General features: G+C 37.0%; 1 protein-coding gene across 8 annotated transcripts in view; it reads left to right on the plus strand.

Annotated features, from left to right (window-relative positions):
- The window catches only part of LOC117411408 (sine oculis-binding protein homolog), a 92,268-nt gene that overhangs the window by 5,728 nt on the left and 67,625 nt on the right, over window positions 1-18,915 (plus strand). For 6 of the 8 annotated variants that reach the window (XM_059025667.1, XM_059025669.1, XM_034018890.2 and 3 more), the window contains exons 2-3: window positions 10,921-11,056; window positions 13,066-13,272. In XM_059025667.1, coding sequence (XP_058881650.1) covers window positions 10,939-11,056; window positions 13,066-13,272 — 325 coding nt within the window. In that variant the 5' untranslated portion in view covers window positions 10,921-10,938. Of the gene's footprint in view, window positions 1-1,373; window positions 2,230-10,920; window positions 11,057-13,065; window positions 13,273-18,915 lie in introns of those variants that run through there. The other 2 variants (XM_059025668.1, XM_034018887.2) reach the window with 2 other exon arrangements.

An 18,915-nucleotide genomic window follows, 5' to 3' on the forward strand; every position in this document is an offset into this window, starting at 1 on the left:
TGCGTCTTGTTTCTTAAAAAATGCATATTCTGTTTACAAATTACTTGCACCATAACATCCCAAATCTGTCATTTCTTTATTTTATATACAGTAAGTTCTATCTTTTCACTGTTACTATTCTGCTTTAAAGTGACCAGGGAGTAGCAGCAACTATACAGTTTAGTCAGTGCATTTAGCGTTCAGTTTTTGTTTTCCAGTATCACGTGGGTTGCATTATTTAAAATTGCCGGGGTTGGCAAGGACTGAGGACATTTTAGAAAATAAATAGGCAGCATTATAGACTTGTGTTTTTTGGGGGGGTTTTTTTGGCGTATGTAAAATGTAGTATTTATTGGCCATGTGTGATGAAAGATTACATTTGTAAAATATTACTATAGATGAAAAAAGGTATACAGTGATATAACAGCAAAGGTATACAGTGGTATAACAGCAACTATATCCTAATTTAATTGTATACAGAAACAAATACGGTACCTAAGAGGCGCTTGAAATATAGACTGACTGCATTCCGGCTCTGTAATTTTTTCAAAAGACAGCATAAAGTAATTCTAATGGGGACAAAACACTACACCACAACAAAAGGTCAATAAAGTACAGCATAATACTAGACGATTATATATTGTGGTAAAATAATACTAAAATAAATGCTTTTGCTTTAATGTACTAAATACCAGTAAACGTTCATAAGTGATAAAGCGCTTAATTTGTGTACGCTACAGCCTTTCGCATCCACGAGGTCTAGAATTACAAATTAACTAATTTTAATCAAAACATGTGAAATGTTATCCTGCTTGGGTATAAAGGCTGACTGTGCTGGATCTGTTGGGTTTGTTTTGTTTACTTTGGCTGCAGGCACACTCCGCGGTTTGGGAGACAGTTGTTTTTCTGTAACAGATGTTTGTCTGAGCTGCCTGAAAGAAACAAAATCAGCGTTGTCTAAAGGGGGGGATTACACAATCTTTCATTAATGCAAAAAAAATAAATAATAATAATGATAATAATGAAAAAAGTACATGGAATTAACCCTAGGAAAATATTTAAATATCCTGCTCACTGACAGAGATGTCGACTTTTTTAAGGTACAGTTGTAAACGTTAGCCACCAAGATTATATATCTTGTCCTGCCGTTCTAGAAGGATTGACGTTTGTCTTCTCCATGTGACAAAAAGTACATCGCAGTGCTGTGGCAAAACGACAGTGATTTTCCCACCACCAAAGGAGTACAGTATGACTTCCAAATGCGGTACTTTTGACATTTCTGTTGCATTTGATTGTTATTTTGTTACATTATTATTATTATCCTATGTGTAACTATAATGCAGTATATCTTTTAAAGGGCCTTCTATCTTTAACTGAGAAGTGGGCGGTCTTTAAAAACATAAGTAATTATAATGGAAGACTCCTTGACTACTCTTTCCTGTTTTGCAGCCTTCATTATAGTACTGTAAGGACACATCAGAAATATTATAGCTTCATGCAATAGTGCAGTGCGGTATTTCTTAACTCAGTGAAGGCAGGTATTTATTATGAATTGTTCAACTTGCATTTAAAAATAGAAAATCACACATCTTTGCAAGCTGTTTTGCAGAGCTGTCAAAAGTCATAATTGGTGGTTGATTTGTAAATTTTTGAAAACGCAGCTACCTGGGGAAAACATCAGGCAAGAGGAATGGGCTTTGACACATGTCATTCTAGTGATAGAAACTAAACAGTAAGATCATCCTATACCACTTGGAAGGATAGAAAATATCTAAAGCATTTCAGCAAAGCAGTATAACGATTTGAACTGGTTGCCACAAAGTAGATGCCTAGTAAAGTGTAGTATTTCACAGTTAGAAGACTGCCCACATAGCCCCCACCCCACCCCATTGAGATTTAAGCATCCTCCCAGAAGGGATACTGCATCATAGTCCAGTGTCTGCTTCTGCTCCACAGTCTGAGGCCTGAGCCTTGAAGAAACAGGAAAGGGATTCATCTGTAGCATTGCAAAATAGTGCAGTACTGTATTGCTTGTGGACTTGAACAAATTGTAACAAACCAGCTCCTAACTGGAGTCTTATTTAAAAGGTAAAGCACTGTATACAAAAAAATAGTATTGATTTTTTTTTCTTATTTAAAAAAGAACACACTGTGCCCTTGTGAGGGATCGTATCTAGAAAAACTAAACAGTCTGGCTGTGTTTCCTTCATCTGAACTGCTTTCATCTGGACCAGTGTAAAATAAGCCGCGGTAAGTAATCAGGGTAAGGCACAGAGAAAGGAATGTATACAGCAATAGGCAGCCTAAGCTGTAAAAACTGAAACCTGAGCTTTTGCGGCAGATCAGATATCAAGGCTTAAGGTAGGGGAAATGAAAGAGATGTAGGGGAGGGAGGGGGGGAATGGAAAAGTCAGCTTGGAAAGTGTTGGGAGTAGGAGGAGGGCCCCCTCAGGGAAACTTGGCTCTGGATTAGGGAATTTTATCATGGTGTACAGTGACCTACTCAGATTTCAGCCCATAATGGGTCAGATTGCTTCTCCCTGCTTTGCAGAAAGAAAGTGATTGCTGTAGTGATTTTTCCCCCTCTCTTCTTAAAGTGTAACAAAAAGGCCACTGATTTACTGTTTCAAGTTTTTCTGGGTTTAAAACATAACAGAAGCTTTTTTTTTTTTTGGAATGATCCATAAAATTGGCTTGATTGTCAAGGGCTTTCCTGGTTAGATTCAGCAGTCTGATGAAGCCCTATATTTATTCAATATTGAGAGCACAAAAGACAATCTGTTGGTATGTGCGGGTTGAAAATGTAACATTGGCACGGCTGTCGCTGTCCGTTCAGCAGCTAGATGACTGAGAGCTAGTACTGTTTGCTGTTTGTATTACCTAGGCGATTATGTTTCCTTTTTTGTAATCTCCTGTCTTCTGTAAGTGACAGGGTAACAAATCTGAATTTGATACAGTGTAGTGCTATTCGTGCAAAAGAGAATAAAAGAAATGCTTGAGTCTGCATACTTTTCCAGATTGCATTTCTGTAAAAAAAAAAAAAAAAAAACTTTTGTATTTTATCCATAATGACCTTCGTAGCTTCCATATTTCCAAGTGTTTCTTTTCTCTTTCAGATAGCTACTTATTCTTTTTTAATTACATCATTGTAAAGCGGGCAGAAGATATCTGAGGGTTGGTTTCAAACTATAATGAATATGTATACATATGTAAAGAGAAGTCTTATGAAAGAAATGATGAATGTATCAATTGGTTTGTAAAGTTCCTCTTGGGACAGTCTAATAGGAAACGTTGGCCATTGTGCCCTTACTATGGGTGATGCATCGTTACTTTTCCAAGAAACATTGGTTCACTGTTATTCAGCACCCTTAGCTACGTCATAAGATCCAATAAAAGCATAATAGTGGCCAAAGCACTATAATTTACTGCATTATGCCATATCATACTATAGTTAGATGTAGTTGGCCCACTCCTGTAACTTGTACAGGAGTATGAATATTTTGTTGTATTTGTTTCTAAGAAGTCAGTAGATTCCATGCATAGTCAAATTGAATTCTTTCTTTTGTAAAGCTTTTGAAATGTTGAACTTAGTGGTGCTTTGTTGCCAAATAGCTCCACTGAACTTGACATTTGACAAATAATATTACAACTGGGGAAACAGGTAGATGTTTCTCATAGGATTACTTGTGCATATGATAATGCCATTTAGTGTTTCAGAGTTTTTCATATTAGACTAGTTATTTTCTAACGTGTAAGAGCAACAACATGCAGCCAGTGATGACAATGGCTGTGAACAGGACCCCAACCAGTTTATTTTAAAGTAGCATCATTTACTGAAATTAAAATAAGATACAAAGCATGTCATATTGCCTAGACATATCTACAGTATACACAGACTGGTTTATGAAATTTGTCAGCACACACCGTCTATCCTGTAAATATGAAACGTTTTTTTTAATGCATTCAGTTCTTAAGAGGTCATTCTCAGATGCAGGAAAGATATATTCATAAATATTTCATTGAAGTTTGGAGTTGTTCAATAATGTTCACCAATAGCAGATGGAAATAAAAATATATATGTAAAACACTATGCAGGTACAAAAATGATCTTCCTCTAGTATCAAATCGATATCTAAGACATAAGTTTTCTCTTTAAATCATGTTTTACAAGTCCCAAATTTGGGTTGCTTGCTTAGTTCCTTCCTGGCACATAGACTACTGCAATGCCAGGTCGATTAGAACATACAGTACTCCACATCATAGCCCTGGTTATCAGACCAAAGGCTTTTCCAGATCTCTCCCGAAATGCTCTGATGGTTGATTCCAGAGTGCCCATCCTGGACCAGCTGATGAATTACACTGAGGCCACTGGTGTTCTCCATAGTGCCTCACCAGCAAAGACACACTTCTCTATCAATCGAGTGCCATGAAAACTGGGGTGCATAAGGTAGCAATTAGAAATGCTGGCTGTGGAGGAAATTCATGTTTTTATGATCCAAAAAAATGTTTTTTATGTTTCAAAGTAAGGGACTGTTATAGTAGTTGACTGTGTTCGTAAGATTATACCCTTATCATACTAACTAGTCCAACCACCAAGGCTGATTCTGGGTTTTATTGCAATTAGAGCTCGGTAAACACTGTCTTTTGTTTCCTATTTTATACATTTAAATAACAGATTTATTTAGCTTTTAAAAATCTTGTCGTATCTGCATGCTCTGCGGTCATTCACTGTCTGGTATTGGTTCTGAGTTTATTAATGTGGGATAAAGACGGCTCTGGAGTCAGGTGTTTGATTTGAATTGAAAGATGCAGCAGCACCCCTTTTGTTTATCTGATATTGATGGACCTGTACTTTTTACTCATTGAAATACAGCAGACAGGTCACAGCAGACTTCACCCTGGCTGGTGATTAAACATGGAGTGTGATGAAGGTTATTGTGTACTTTTTATTGGCATTGCCCTGGAGCTGTTTGTCAGGAATGAGACCAGTGTTACATTACAGGAAACTATTTATCAGCCATTTGAGGTCACTCCTGAGACTTCTTTAGGCTTTCTTTATCACAAGTCCTTTGAAAGTTTGAATCCCCTTTTCCTGCAAGTCTGGCCCTTCAAACTTGCAAATAATGAGGGAAGTTGAGGTGTCTATGGGAATCCAAACTGAAAATGTTAATTCAGAGAGATGCTGCTGCAGATTGTTTCTATAGTTATATACTGTACCCCTACGTATTTTTTAAAAAACATGTTTTAACGGAATCCAACATCCAATTCTATAGATTCATATTTTGTCAAAATTTGTTATGTGAATGGTCGCTAGAATCACAATTTCTCCAAAAACATGTCAGCATTTTACTTACATTTTTAACAATGCTGATGGCCTATGTATTTTTCCTGTTGACATAATTGCAACAATGTCGACAAATGAGGCTTGCTTTATCAGCGCTGACATCTTACACCACCATGTGAATAAATAGGGCAACAGATCTCATTCAGGTAAGGGTTGGGGGTTCCAACATATGTTGTAAAGGTAATATTTTACAATTAAATTACATTTTAAAATTCTCTTTATTCTCATAACAATTCCAGTGACAAATGTATAGCTAAACTACAAACAATCCATGAGTTTTGAAAAAAAAAAAATGTCCTGCTAAACATCATTGCTAGACAAAATTGGTAATATTTTTGTTAAGATACACGTTTTGTGCTAGTTTCTGCTCTGTGCCAAATATTCATCGTGGTAAGTAACATGCTTTTATGAAGTGTTTCTGTATCTTTAAGCAGTTTGTCTGTCACACTTACTAAATTGAAGCCCTCTGGGATTTCTGTTTGGGCCAAATGTTGTCATTTTCAGAGACAGTAACAGGAAATTACTTTGTAAATCAGTGCCTTGGAAGGAGAAGAGCTCTCCAAGAGCTGGAAGCCATCTATTTTATAATATTCTGGTTTGAGCTGAGTTTGGAACAAGCCTCAATTACTACCCACATAAAACAATGCTACAGTACATTACAATAATGGCATAATCCTATACTAATATGTTTTGCAGCTATGGGAACTGTAGCATTTTTTTTTTTTGCCAATAGTGTATTGTTCCAAACACATTCAGTTTGTGTTTAACCAATGAAATATCGAGTCCTTGACTTACTGTCCTTTTTCATTTGAATGCTTGCCTTTCAGACAGTATTCCTGGTTCTCATGAGTTCTTACATGGTACCTGAGTTTACGAGCCTGTCTATGGTAATGGTGCGTCAGTACTGTGACATGCAGTGCAAATATTTAAATCCAGGAGTAAAAAGATGTTTGACTTACATATCATTCATTTTTCAATAATCTAGTATTATCTTTATTGCTTGTAAGAGATTACTAGAAAGAACTGCACCATATTCAGTTATTTTTAAACAATACTCAACCACCCCTGCTGGCTTGTGATGCTTGGGGGTGGGACATTTGTTGCCTGTTTGAACAAATCTTTGTATCCCTTAATAGCTAATTGGCCCTTATTCAAATATATGGTTTAAATGAGCAAGTTGTCTAGCAAGAGCAGTGACACCCCAAATTATTATCAATTTTATAACTACTGAGGATAGGATATTTATAGTCCATTAACCCCATTGAATCTGAAACCCCTGAATCAGTCATCTCTTATAATGAGTGCAGTGACACCCCAAATGATATCCATTTACAATGCAGAATGATTCACAATTTAGGTATCACATTGAATGTTGTAGCAGTCTTGGCTGTCCCCATTCAGATTGACTGTCACGGATTTGCTGAATTACCATTTCATTACTTTAGGTCATCTGTTAGTAAACAAGGCATTTCTACTGCACTGGTGTTGCAAACTGTGGCACATTAAGCAGTCAGTTTTACCCACAAACCCAGGTCTTTTAGTGCAGTCAAATAATGTGGCTTAGAAAGGTGAAAGCTTGTCTTGTTTTCTCAGTATTACAAACTACAGCACATTTATGTTATTCAGATCTCCATTTCAATTTTTCAAACATTTTAAGAATACTTCTAGCTATTTTGTTTGTAATTCTGTATATATTACTTGGAAATCAGTGTTACAGATTTGTAGTCCACATTACCACATTGGGGACATTAAGTAAGGGATAAACAACAATAAATGTTGAATCAGTAAAACTAATTTGCTTTTGAGTGCCGTTATTTTTTTACTGATCCAACGTTTTTAGTTGTTTATGCCACTTAAGCCATTTCTTCCAAATTGATACTTGTTCAATAATGAGATTCAATTGATTGTTAATTGCAGAGTTCTTGCCAGTGCTGTTGAGCGTAACGGGCCGTTACGTTGCTACCTGGAAAAATGACGCTGTTTTCAGGTCGTTAAGCTGTATTTTCAGTTTGCGTAACGGCCAAAAAATTATAATAATCCTGTGAAACATTGTTGATTATTCCTGTATCTGAGAAATTGGTTTGCTTGAAATACTTGTTTCAGCTCTCAATACTCTTCAATGGTTTGGTTGTGACAGCATGTTCTTTAGTTTGGTGCGTGTAATGTAAGCGACACGGAGACGAGATTGAACTTCACTGAACTTTATTAGCACATTCCCCCCCTTTTGACGGATGAGACTGGATACTGGGTGGGCCCGTGATACACAGCTCTGTAACAACCAACACAAACACAGTGGAAAAACTTAAGCCACTTAACAATACCTTAAACAAGTTAAACATACTGTTTCAGCAAGGCAAAAAGACGTGTATTTTATTTGAAAACATGTAGATATTTAAATGCCAGACCCTACCATTTACAATACACATACATATTATATTTAAATTGCACTATAACTCTGATTCCCATTTAATAAATGCCAAACTTAGTCCCACGTGAAAAAACGTCATTACAGATTTCCTAAATTCTGAATAAGTCTGCAGAGAGATTCATGTACTGCATAATCCTTTACATTATTTTGACTGTGACACGGTTTTCTTTCCACTGCAGAACGGTAAAGCAACATTGTGCCAGTAGACAGTGCTTGAAGCTGTGTGTTTCTGGCTTGCCGTATGTGAAAATATTCTTTTGGGACCAGAGGGTATGTTTGAAACCATGACTGCTTCACCTCTCTGTGACTAGTATCACAGTCATATTTCAGTTGTGTGTACATGGTTGGTATTCCCTGGGCTACATCTTTTGGAACATGATTCTGGTAATTGGTCTGTACAATTTGTTTTATAACATTTTTTTCCGTTTGGATGCCATGTGTTTTTTTTTGTTTTGTTTGTTTTTTACAAGCAGCGCAGTCCGCTGACTGTTTCTAATTAGAGCCTCTGTCCTCCCGCCAAACACAACGTTTGTGGCATGCATATGTTACGTGATCAAGCTAAAGGGCTTTCATTGGGCAAAATGAAATCAAACCAAACGGTCTGTATTGATTCATCTACCAGCACACGTTGAATGTGCTGGCAGTCTTGCACAAGTACATTTTTCAAAGCCTTCGCCACCGTGGCAAAATTCGGGAAAAATAGTTGAGCCACAAGGGAAAACGTTTCGCTTGTGGTGACATGGCGAGCGGCTAGCAGGAACGTAACCTAACAAGCTGGGTTAAATAAATACATTGTTTAGATAAGAACATAAGAAAGTTTACAAACGAGAGGAGGCCATTCAGCCCATCTTGCTCGTTTGGTTGTTAGTAGCTTATTGATCCCAGAATCTCATCAAGCAGCTTCTTGAAGGATCCCAGGGTGTCAGCTTCAACAACATTACTGGGGAGTTGGTTCCAGACCCTCACAGTTCTCTGTGTAAAAAAGTGCCTCCTATTTTCTGTTCTGAATGCCCCTTTATCTAATCTCCATTTATGACCCCTGGTACTTTTTCTTTTTTCAAGTCAAAGAAGTCCCCCGGGTTGACATTGTCTATACCTTTTAGGATTTTGAATGTTTGAATCAGATCGCTGCGTAGTCTTCTTTGTTCAAGACTGAATAGATTCAATTCTTTTAGCCTGTCTGCATACGACATGCCTTTTAAACCTGGGATAATTCTGGTTGCTCTTCTTTGCACTCTTTCTAGAGCAGCAATATCCTTTTTGTAACGAGGTGACCAGAACTGAACACAATATTCTAGGTGAGGTCTTACTAATGCATTGTAGAGTTTTAACATTACTTCCCTTGATTTAAATTCAACACTTCTCACAATATATCCGAGCATCTTGTTAGCCTTTTTTATAGCTTCCCCACATTGTCTAGATGAAGACATTTCTGAGTCAACATAAACTCCTAGGTCTTTTTAGTAGTTCCCTTCTTCAATTTCACTATCTCCCATATGATATTTATAATGCACATTTTTATTGCCCGCATGCAATACTTTACACTTTTCTCTATTAAATTTCATTTGCCATGTGTCTGCCCAATTCTGAATGCTGTCTAGATCATTTTGAATGACCATTGCTGCTTCAACAGTGTTTGCCACTCCTCCTATTTTTATGTCGTCTGCAAATTTAACGAGTTAAATTTGCAGACGAAGAACAGTAATGTGTATTCCAAACAGTTTTGAGATATTCAAACTTTTTTATTTCAAGGTCTTTAGAAAAAATCCAAAGTTCCACATAGATAGATTTTCATATAGTATGTAGGGTTTAAAATATAAAATGGGGGACACAGTACATGTCGAGTTTTACTGCGATAAGTGGAAAAAAACGTTTATGTTGTATATTCCTTAACTATGGAACAACAGTGACAAATGGGTTTTCCACTTATTCTTGCAAGCACATGTGTGATCAAGTATAAGTTACGTCTTTTAATGGTGCAACAACCATCAGAACAACGACAACAAAAGCAAAACTCCACAATCACATGATCACAGTAAAGTTTATTAGAATATTTAAAATGTGAGATGATGCACGTTATTAGTATAGGTTTTTCTTTAGTAATCAATAAGTAGCCTATATTATTTTAACTACAAATAATACAATATAACTCACATGCAGAAACTACTACTCTGCTCCTCCCACCACTACGTTGTAAAAAATACCTGGTGAGAACTCTGAATTTGGTAACTGGATTTGGTTTTTGCTCTTTTGTTATGCTTAATTCAAACAGTTAAATGTTTGTCTCTCATAATGTGGGAATGATGTCCTGAGTTCCTCTGGGTATGAGTTTGAAATCATACACAGACAAGTGTCTGTTGTAAATAGCGAGGACTATGTTTCAGATGAAAGTGGCATTAGAAAAATAAAATGCACGAAACAAAGGATTGTGAACCAGGAACGGAGAGTAAAGTTATTGATCGTTTTGCCGAACCTAAAACAGATGAATACATAAATATCATTGCCAGTGATTGGTTTTCGAGATATACTCAGATACACTGTAAAATGCAACTGGGCTGTAAACTTGTTTGAACAATGGTTAAATGAAAGAAATGCAAAAGCTATATGAAATGTGAAATGCTAAACTGAAATTGCAAGCCCTTTTCCAAGTGTTACGTCTTAATTGTGTATTTTTATAATTAACTAATTGTTGAAATGATTGTTGTGTAATAAAATGGTATTTGCTTTTCGGTGCAATTGTTCTGACTGTAATTATTTTCTGTGGATTCGTAGGACAAACGGCATTGGTTAATCAACAATATATCTGCCCCACACTCCCCCCCTCTTCAAAGCCACACAGCCACTTGTCATTAGAAGATTCATATCATGGTGACGTCACAGAAATGTTTTAAGAAAGATAAATCAGTGGTTCCTTATTTTAAATGGTTCATATACTTTAAATGTATTTTTGTTCTCTCAATTCCAGTGAGTGCCAGTGTATTTAATTGTGTGTTTCATCCAGAGATTTATATACATTCAGTTTATTCTACGTGACTTGAAAGATGAATGTGAGTCTAGAGGAGGAGGGGCAGGGCTTGCAGTTCATGCTTCAGAACAAATAGAATAATTAATCTCTTCTTCACAAATTGTTATTAATTGCAATAATATATTGGCGGTTCCTCTCTTGCAGAGTTTCGCAGAGAACACTATGAACGAGCTCCTTGGCTGGTACGGCTATGATAAGGTGGAATTAAAAGATGGGGAAGATATTGAGATTAACAACTACCCTGACGGTGAGAGCCGGCAGCACATCTCTGTTTTAAAAGGTAAAAAAGCTTGCTTGCATACAGCATGCGCAGAGCTACTGGGGAGAGAAGAGGCTGGGTGGTTCAGTTTACCAGCAGGAGGGTAAGATGTTAAATTTTAGGGAAATGTTGATGGTATAACATCCCTTTTAATATATTTATATATATACTATACATAGTAAACCCTGATTACGATGTGATACAGCCATCTGAAATTATTTTGTATCAGATGGAAATTACGTCAAATTAAAATGAGGTATACTGTTAGATTATTCTTATTTTACTATATATGTTCTAAGAAATATAGGATGCTGTGTAAGATATAAGCTGATTTTTACACACGCAAGGTCAAAGGGGCCAGGAAGCCCACTTTTTGCAAAGCCACTCTTGTGTCATACAGCACACTTTATAGCTTTCCTCACTAAGATATGTGTATAAGGAAAGCCATTTCTATAGAAATATGTCAGGGTACAGTATGTTGGAAGGGGGGGCAAGGCCTTGTGTTAGCGTATCTTTTATCTGGCGGGATTTAAAGGTGCTTTTGGGGGTGTATAAACCAGATACAGACTACACTATGTGAAACAGTCCCCGAACTACACACAAAGACCCTTTTAAACAGTAGAAGCACCATTAATGTTGTTTTTGCCATCCTGTCGTCTTGGAGAGAATAGTAAAAAGCAATCTACCAACGCTGTAATTATTGCCTAGGCCTCGGAAGTAAAGGGCAATAAAGCTTCTAAACTGTCATGTGAGGATCCATTATTGAAGCACCAGAGGAGAGGGCTTCTGCTGCCATGAATTAAGGATTCAGATTAGATTGTTCATTTTAAGCTCTGATGGGGGGGGGGGGGGGGCGTTGACAAGCGCTTAGAAAAAGAATTTAAAAAACTCCTTTTTTTCTGGATGGCATGGTGGTTGTAGATATATAATGCTGCAATGAAGTGTTCACTTTACTTTGTTTTTCAGTATCATGTTCCCTTGTGCTGCTTTATTCGCTTGTTGTTCTTTGTGAAGAACAAAAGCCCCCCATGCTGAATTTCTTTGGCAGTCACTCTGTACCATGCAACATGCACAAAATAAAGTTCAGTAAAACAATAGGAATAGGACTAAGCTGTCAGAACAGTCTACTGACAGGGGGTCGTGCTGATGTCTTGAAGAGGCACACCACTGAACCACCAAGCTGGAGAGCTTTCAGTCTTTGCCCACAGGATAGATTTAAAAGAAGTTGCAGAGAAGGAAAAACAAAAGTTAAACAACAAAGACACATAAGGACGATTGTAAATTATAAAGCCACTCTCATCCAGTCAAACCGCCACATTTCAGAACATTGCAGTACAATTTATTTTTCATGTGTAGGGTAGACTACAAACTGACAAAAATTTGAAAAATATGGATAACAGCATTAATTGTGTATTATAGTAGTAGTGTCTTTATTTTTATATAGCACCTTTCATAGTGGACCACCATCACAAAGCGCTAGGCTGTTAACTGTGATTATATGCAGAGTCACTTACAATAGGACATTGATTTAACATCTCATCCGCAGGATGGAGCATAAGGAGGTTGAGTGACTTGCTCAGGGTCACACAGTGAGTCAGTCAGTGGCAGAGGTGGGATTTGAACTGGTGACCTTCTGGGTACAAGCCCTGGACTTTAACCACTGGACCACACTGCCTCCTTATTATGTTTTTTTTTGTAATTATTGTTAAAACATGTTTAGACAGTTGATCCAGTTTCTTCTGGTATAAGAGTTGTTCTCACACTTTGTCACAAAACCGCTTAGTTTTGCTTCGCTGTCTACTTGCTAAAAAAAAGAGACAAGGTCAACTGTACATATGAACTTATATAACACACAGTTTCCCAAGCCACAACTGACACCAGTCTGAGAAGGTGCAAGCCTTTGACTGTACTTAGTTTAGTTAATAAAGCTATACAGGGATAAATAATCTCAGTGCTATATCCCAAGCATATCTCTGCTGCTTGGTATTATCTCCAGACACTAACTTGACATCATTAATCTCTTCTCCCAGAGAACTTGCCAAAGCCGAAACCCTCTGAAGACAGAGGGAGCTCACCTACTAATGCAAACAGCAGCTATTCTGGCGCGACCATGGGGAATGGAATGGCAGAGTCCTCTTCATCTTCCTCCTCGTCATCGTCATCCGGGTTAAAGGATCATGGGAAAGTGCCCATTATTGTTCCATTAATTCCTCCGCCCCATATCAAACCACCAGCAGGTAACAATGTTTAGATATTTCTTTGATACTTTTACATTTTATATACCGCCCTGGATGTACCTTTTTCCCATTTTACCTGCTGAAATAAAGTTGTGGTTTTTAATTTAATCTAGGAAATTGCGACAACTGTAAAAAAAACAAAACAAACAAAAAAAAAATTAATTAAATGGCTGGTTTCACAGATCTCAATTATCACTAGTCCTGGACAACTTTACCTAAAATAACATTAGTTAGTCCAAGATCAATGACAGTTGGGAAGGAATAAAGCACATGCAGATGGTGGAACATAATGGTGGATATATCATGTCTGAAGCCAAATTCCCTTTATTTTTTTGTAAATAATGCATCAGTTTATTTAAAATAATAGTTTGAGGCAATGAGTTTTCAGTCCAGCTGAGCTCTGGAATTGAATTCCTCCTTTTGTCATGCTGATTTTGCCCAGAGCAGACAATCTTTTGAACCACAGGTACAGGCCCTGCAGCAAAAAAGCATTTGTGTTTCACTGGAGGACTGGCAATGGTTCATTTTCTGATGCTGCGCTTTTCTAACAGGAAAATTTAATATTTATTAATCAAGCTGTGTTATGTCAATCTGTTGTCTGTTAACCACTTCAACTCCAGATGTAAAAATGAAACCCCTTCCCAGGTACCAGATTTTGAAAATAATAATAATAATGTTTTCAAACCTGTAATTGCTATAAAATGTTAACATATGATGAATAAAACACAAATAAATGACTTAAACTGTGTTTTTCATTAACCCTTTATGCTGCTGTGTACTACATATCCATATTCAATATAGAGATAAAAACGTTTTTTTTTGTTTTGTTTTTTTTAACAATGAAAACAAAAACGCTGCTAATAATGATAATAACAATAATAATCAGTAAACAGTAATTACACTATGTAACACAATTTTTGTTCCTGGGTAGTAAGTGTTATTTCCTAATTGCTTATGCCTCAAAAGTATAGAAAATTGCTATTATTCCCCACAAACTTTGCTTTTGTGACCAGGACAGTGATATTTTGAAATTTACCTTGAAATTTGTGTCTTTTCGTCAGAAAAAACAACATATGAATCCAAATTAACATGTATTTATACTAAAGTAATACAAAAATGACTACAGAAGATTTAGAAGTGAGTAGTTTTTCGAGATTTACGATTATACTGTAAATCACTTTCACGAATCAGCCCCCAAATGTAGTCTCCCATCATGTTCTCATTATACTGTTCTTGGTACCGGCGTTCAAAGTCCAGTATATACTGGTGGAAGCGCTCGCCTTGCTCCTCCGAGTACGCTCCCATGTTCTCCTTGAATTTATCAAGATGAGCATCAAGGATATGGACTTTGAGGGACATCCTACAGCCCATTGTGCCGTAGTTCTTCACCAGAGTCTCAACCAGCTCCACATAGTTTTCGGCCTTGTGATTGCCCCGGAAGCCCCGAACCACTGCGACAAAGCTGTTCCAAGCCGCTTTCTCCTTACTAGTGAGCTTCTTGGGGAATTCATTGCACTCCAGGATCTTCTTTATCTGTGGTCCGACTAAGACACCGGCTTTGACCTTTGCCTCAGACAGCTTAGGGAAGAAGTCTTGAAGGTACTTGAAGGCTGCTGACTCCTTATCTAGAGCTCTGACAAATTGTTTCATAAGGCCCAATTTGATGTGCAGTGGTGGCATCAGCACCTTCCAGGGGTCCACCAGTGGCTCCCACTTGACGTTGTTCCTCCCCACAGAGAACGGTCCGCTGTGGCCAGTCCCGCCTGTGGTAGTGCGCCTTGGTGTCCCTGCTGTCCCAAAGGCAAAGATAGCAGGAAAACTTGGTAAAACCGCCTTGGAGACCCATCAGGAATGCCACCATTTTGAAGTCTCCTATGACCTTGATGCCATCTCAGAAAAATGCAGATATGTATCCACTTAGGCAGCTGGAACTAAACTGAACTGGTGGGCTTAAGGCCCCTATATTTATACTACTATTTATATTACTGGAAAGTTCTAGAAGTTACTCCAAGTTTACTCAGCACTGAATCTATCTGGAATGTTCTGGAAAATAGGTAAATTTCAAAATATCGCTGTCCTGGTCACAAAAGCAAAGTTTGTGGGGAATAATAGCCATTTTCTATACTTTTGAGGCATAAGCAATTAGGAAATAACACTTACTACCCAGGAACAAAAAAAAAAAAAAAATTGTTACACAGTGTTATCAAATAAAAATCAAACAACATCAAAACGTGTGCCATTGTCGACCAATACAACGCAACCACTGCACATTTTTCTTGTGTCTTTTCTTTTGTTTTCATTTTCGTAACAAACCCTGTTCCTTTTTTACGGTGTCTGCTTCGCTTGTGTTGGAGGGATAGTCACAAATGCGTGTACACAGCTACTTTGTGCAGGCATTGTGATGGATCTGGCTGCCGCAGTGCTGTGTTTTGATCGTCACAGTACTGCCATTTCAAACCAAACAGCTTCCTGTTTGCAGCTGGCTTACCTGTAAAGTAGCTGCATGATCTTCTGTTTGTACAGTTTGTACTGTTCTTGGCGCCACATCCTCTTCATCATCATCGCTGAGTGATAAGTTAGTATCACTGTCGCTGGTATGGAAACTTCCAAACCAACTTCACTCCCGTTGCTCATTACAGAAAGACCACTTACATTGCCATGTTTAGCTTTCGCTAAAAACTATATAAACTATAAACAAGTAAAACTAATAATAAATAAAAATAATAATATTTTAAAACACTATATATATGTATATATATATGTATATATATATATATATATATATATATATATATATATATATATATATATATATACTTGTAAAAGCTGAATGGCTTCCTGCAATATATCTCAGCCTTCTAAACGCCCACAGCAAGACTGGAATCGCTATATGACACGCAATTGGATACAAATGTCACCTGACCCTCCCCCGACTTTCATTGCACATTCCACTGTACTAGCACTGCTTTAGAGAATGAAATATGAAATGCTAGACTGAGAAACCGATTATAGAATAGAATGGGAAACTTGACATACGCAGGTACGAGTGATTGATGATAAGATAATCTGGTGTTCATATAACCGTCACCATTAAAAATGTTATTGTCCTCTTTACCTTTGTGGTAAAAGCTGTACATGCTTTACATTGCTTATTATTATAGGATGTAAATGTGGTTTATTTTAAATCAGTGCCCAATATATATATATATATATATATATATATATATATATATATATATATAACTCACCTTTCACATTGAGATCTATTTAGTAGGAGGGTGTGTTGCAGACTTTGACAGTGGGATCCCAACGAGAAAGGGACATTTTTTTAAAATTTTTTTTTATTTTATTTTGGACACTGATCTAAAATAAATCACAAAAAATGAAAACCCAATGTATATCCTATTATTTTATTTTCAGTTTTCCTAAGAAAATGACACACATTGCCACAAGGGAGTTATCAGCCTTATTGCAAATTAGGTGATCACTCCAAACCTGATTTGAGTTAAGCTGCATCTATACGAATCTAGTTGGTCTAGTTGAGACCCGGAGAGGTTAAGCAACTTTTGAAGATTCACTGAAGCGTGATTTTTTTTTTTCTTCATACATGTTAGTTATTTCAATGTTCAAGAATTCCTCCCTGAGGGGAGAAAAAAACTTAACATAACAAAGTGACTTTTTTAAAATACATTTCTAACATGGATGCACCTGCTTGTTGTTTTAGTTTTTTTGTGTGTATTTGTATTTACTGTGTTTATAATTTTATATTTTATGCTTATTTCTAAGCATGGTTTGTTTTTATGGGTTATTTTCTGTTGAGGATTCAGTGTTATATTCTGTGCAGCTTTCTATGTATCTATGGTTATCACAAAAACATTAATTTATTTGATATAGCCTTTCTGACAGGTAGACTTGCAGAATTATATTGTGGCAATCAGGGTTTTGTAGTTTTGAAGTATAAATAATTTGACAGGCAATTTTGAAGAGTACACAGAAGGGAAAACAGTGGACAATGTAGAAGACACCGTGGGAATCATATTTTTTTTAACATAGCTGTACTATGGGCTTTCTAATCAGAATTTTGCAAATTGTAGGCTTTTTCCCGTAGATATGCGAAATGAAACTTGCGTTCTACTAAAAGTGTTTAACTTTGGTTCGCCTTCAGAGCCTACTGCAGTAGAAGTCCCTTTTTGGAAAGCAGCCATGTAGAAAAAAACTGTCATAAGCCGTCACTCAGGTCTGTTATTACAGACCATTTGATAACAGGTTGTCTTAGGTTGTCATAATTGTGGGTTACGACCTGAAGATGTCAGAAAGCTTTTGATACATTGCTGGAGGTAAAATAATGCTTAGCCCTTTGAACATTTTATATAACTGAGGCACCTTTAATAATAATTTATATTCAAGCTACTATCTGATCCAACAGTTGGAGCAAAGTGCCATGTTATTTACAGACAATACAGCTTCAGCAGTTGATATATGAGAACATTTACTACAGGCTGCTCTTTTCCCAAATGCACACACTCCATGCAAGCTCTCAGTTTGTTGGTGCTTGTCTATTACTTTACTGCATTACTGTGAGTTTCCACGAATGCAGAAAGATCATGTGAACTCTGAAACAAGGAAAAGCTATCTTGAATGGCATAGCAAATCACTGTATGACCGGACTCTATGGAGATCATAAAAAAAAAAAAAGATTTAAATAAAAATAAAATATAAACTTATTCTTTATAATACTGATTTATATAGTACTGTTTCATGTAGTATTTCTGTTTACAGTTCCATTACTTACACAGACTGTACCTATAAAAAATCGATGTTCTTGACAGTGCCAGTATCTGCTGCATTCCATCACACTGAGCTCCCTCACTGTTGATTTCACTGCCAGCATTCAGGAAGTGTCCTGTGAGATCCGCCCCTGCATCCACTTTCCCTGGTACAGCTATTAATTCTAAACTCATCACTCTCTGCCCCCTCAGTGTAGCGACAACAAGCATGTTTGTAGCCATGGAAACCATTTTTCCATCACTTAGCTTTACGAAACTGTAAGTCATCATGTTTGTGAAGACTTTAAACCCATCGCTGATTGGCCCAGCAAACCTGGAAACAAGCACCCTGTGTCAGAAATGGGTGTACTCTTCAGCTATGTTTTAAAGGGGATAAATGAGAAATATAAAACTTTTGGCAAAAGCAAGTGGACTCAAATTGACAAAAAGGGTAGGGTTAGAGCACATGTGTTTAAGTAAAGGGACATATTTTGATCCCCAGACATATTGACCAGCATTTGGAAAGGTATTTCCGGGAAGTTTGTAACTTCAGCTACCTTCATTTTTATCTTATCATAATAAGATATTTTGGCATATATGTAACCTTCTTTAAAGATGAACAAACCTTGGAAATGACTTACTTTTTAAATGTACAAAACATATAGCTTTAAGTTCTTGTTGAAATTTCTCATAGCTTCTTTTTTTTTTAGGAGAGATTCCTGTCTGGAGACGTTTAGCTCTGTTTGAGTAGTGTTCATTTGAAATGCCAGGACTGTACCACAGCTGGTATTGACTTACTCAAGGCGTACATGCTGGCTGCTCTACAGTCTACATTGCTGTGAGTGGTGTATACTGTAGATCAGAGGCTCGTGCTCTG

Source organism: Acipenser ruthenus, chromosome 6 (genome assembly GCF_902713425.1).
Source record: "Acipenser ruthenus chromosome 6, fAciRut3.2 maternal haplotype, whole genome shotgun sequence".
NCBI classification, from domain to species: domain Eukaryota; kingdom Metazoa; phylum Chordata; class Actinopteri; order Acipenseriformes; family Acipenseridae; genus Acipenser; species Acipenser ruthenus.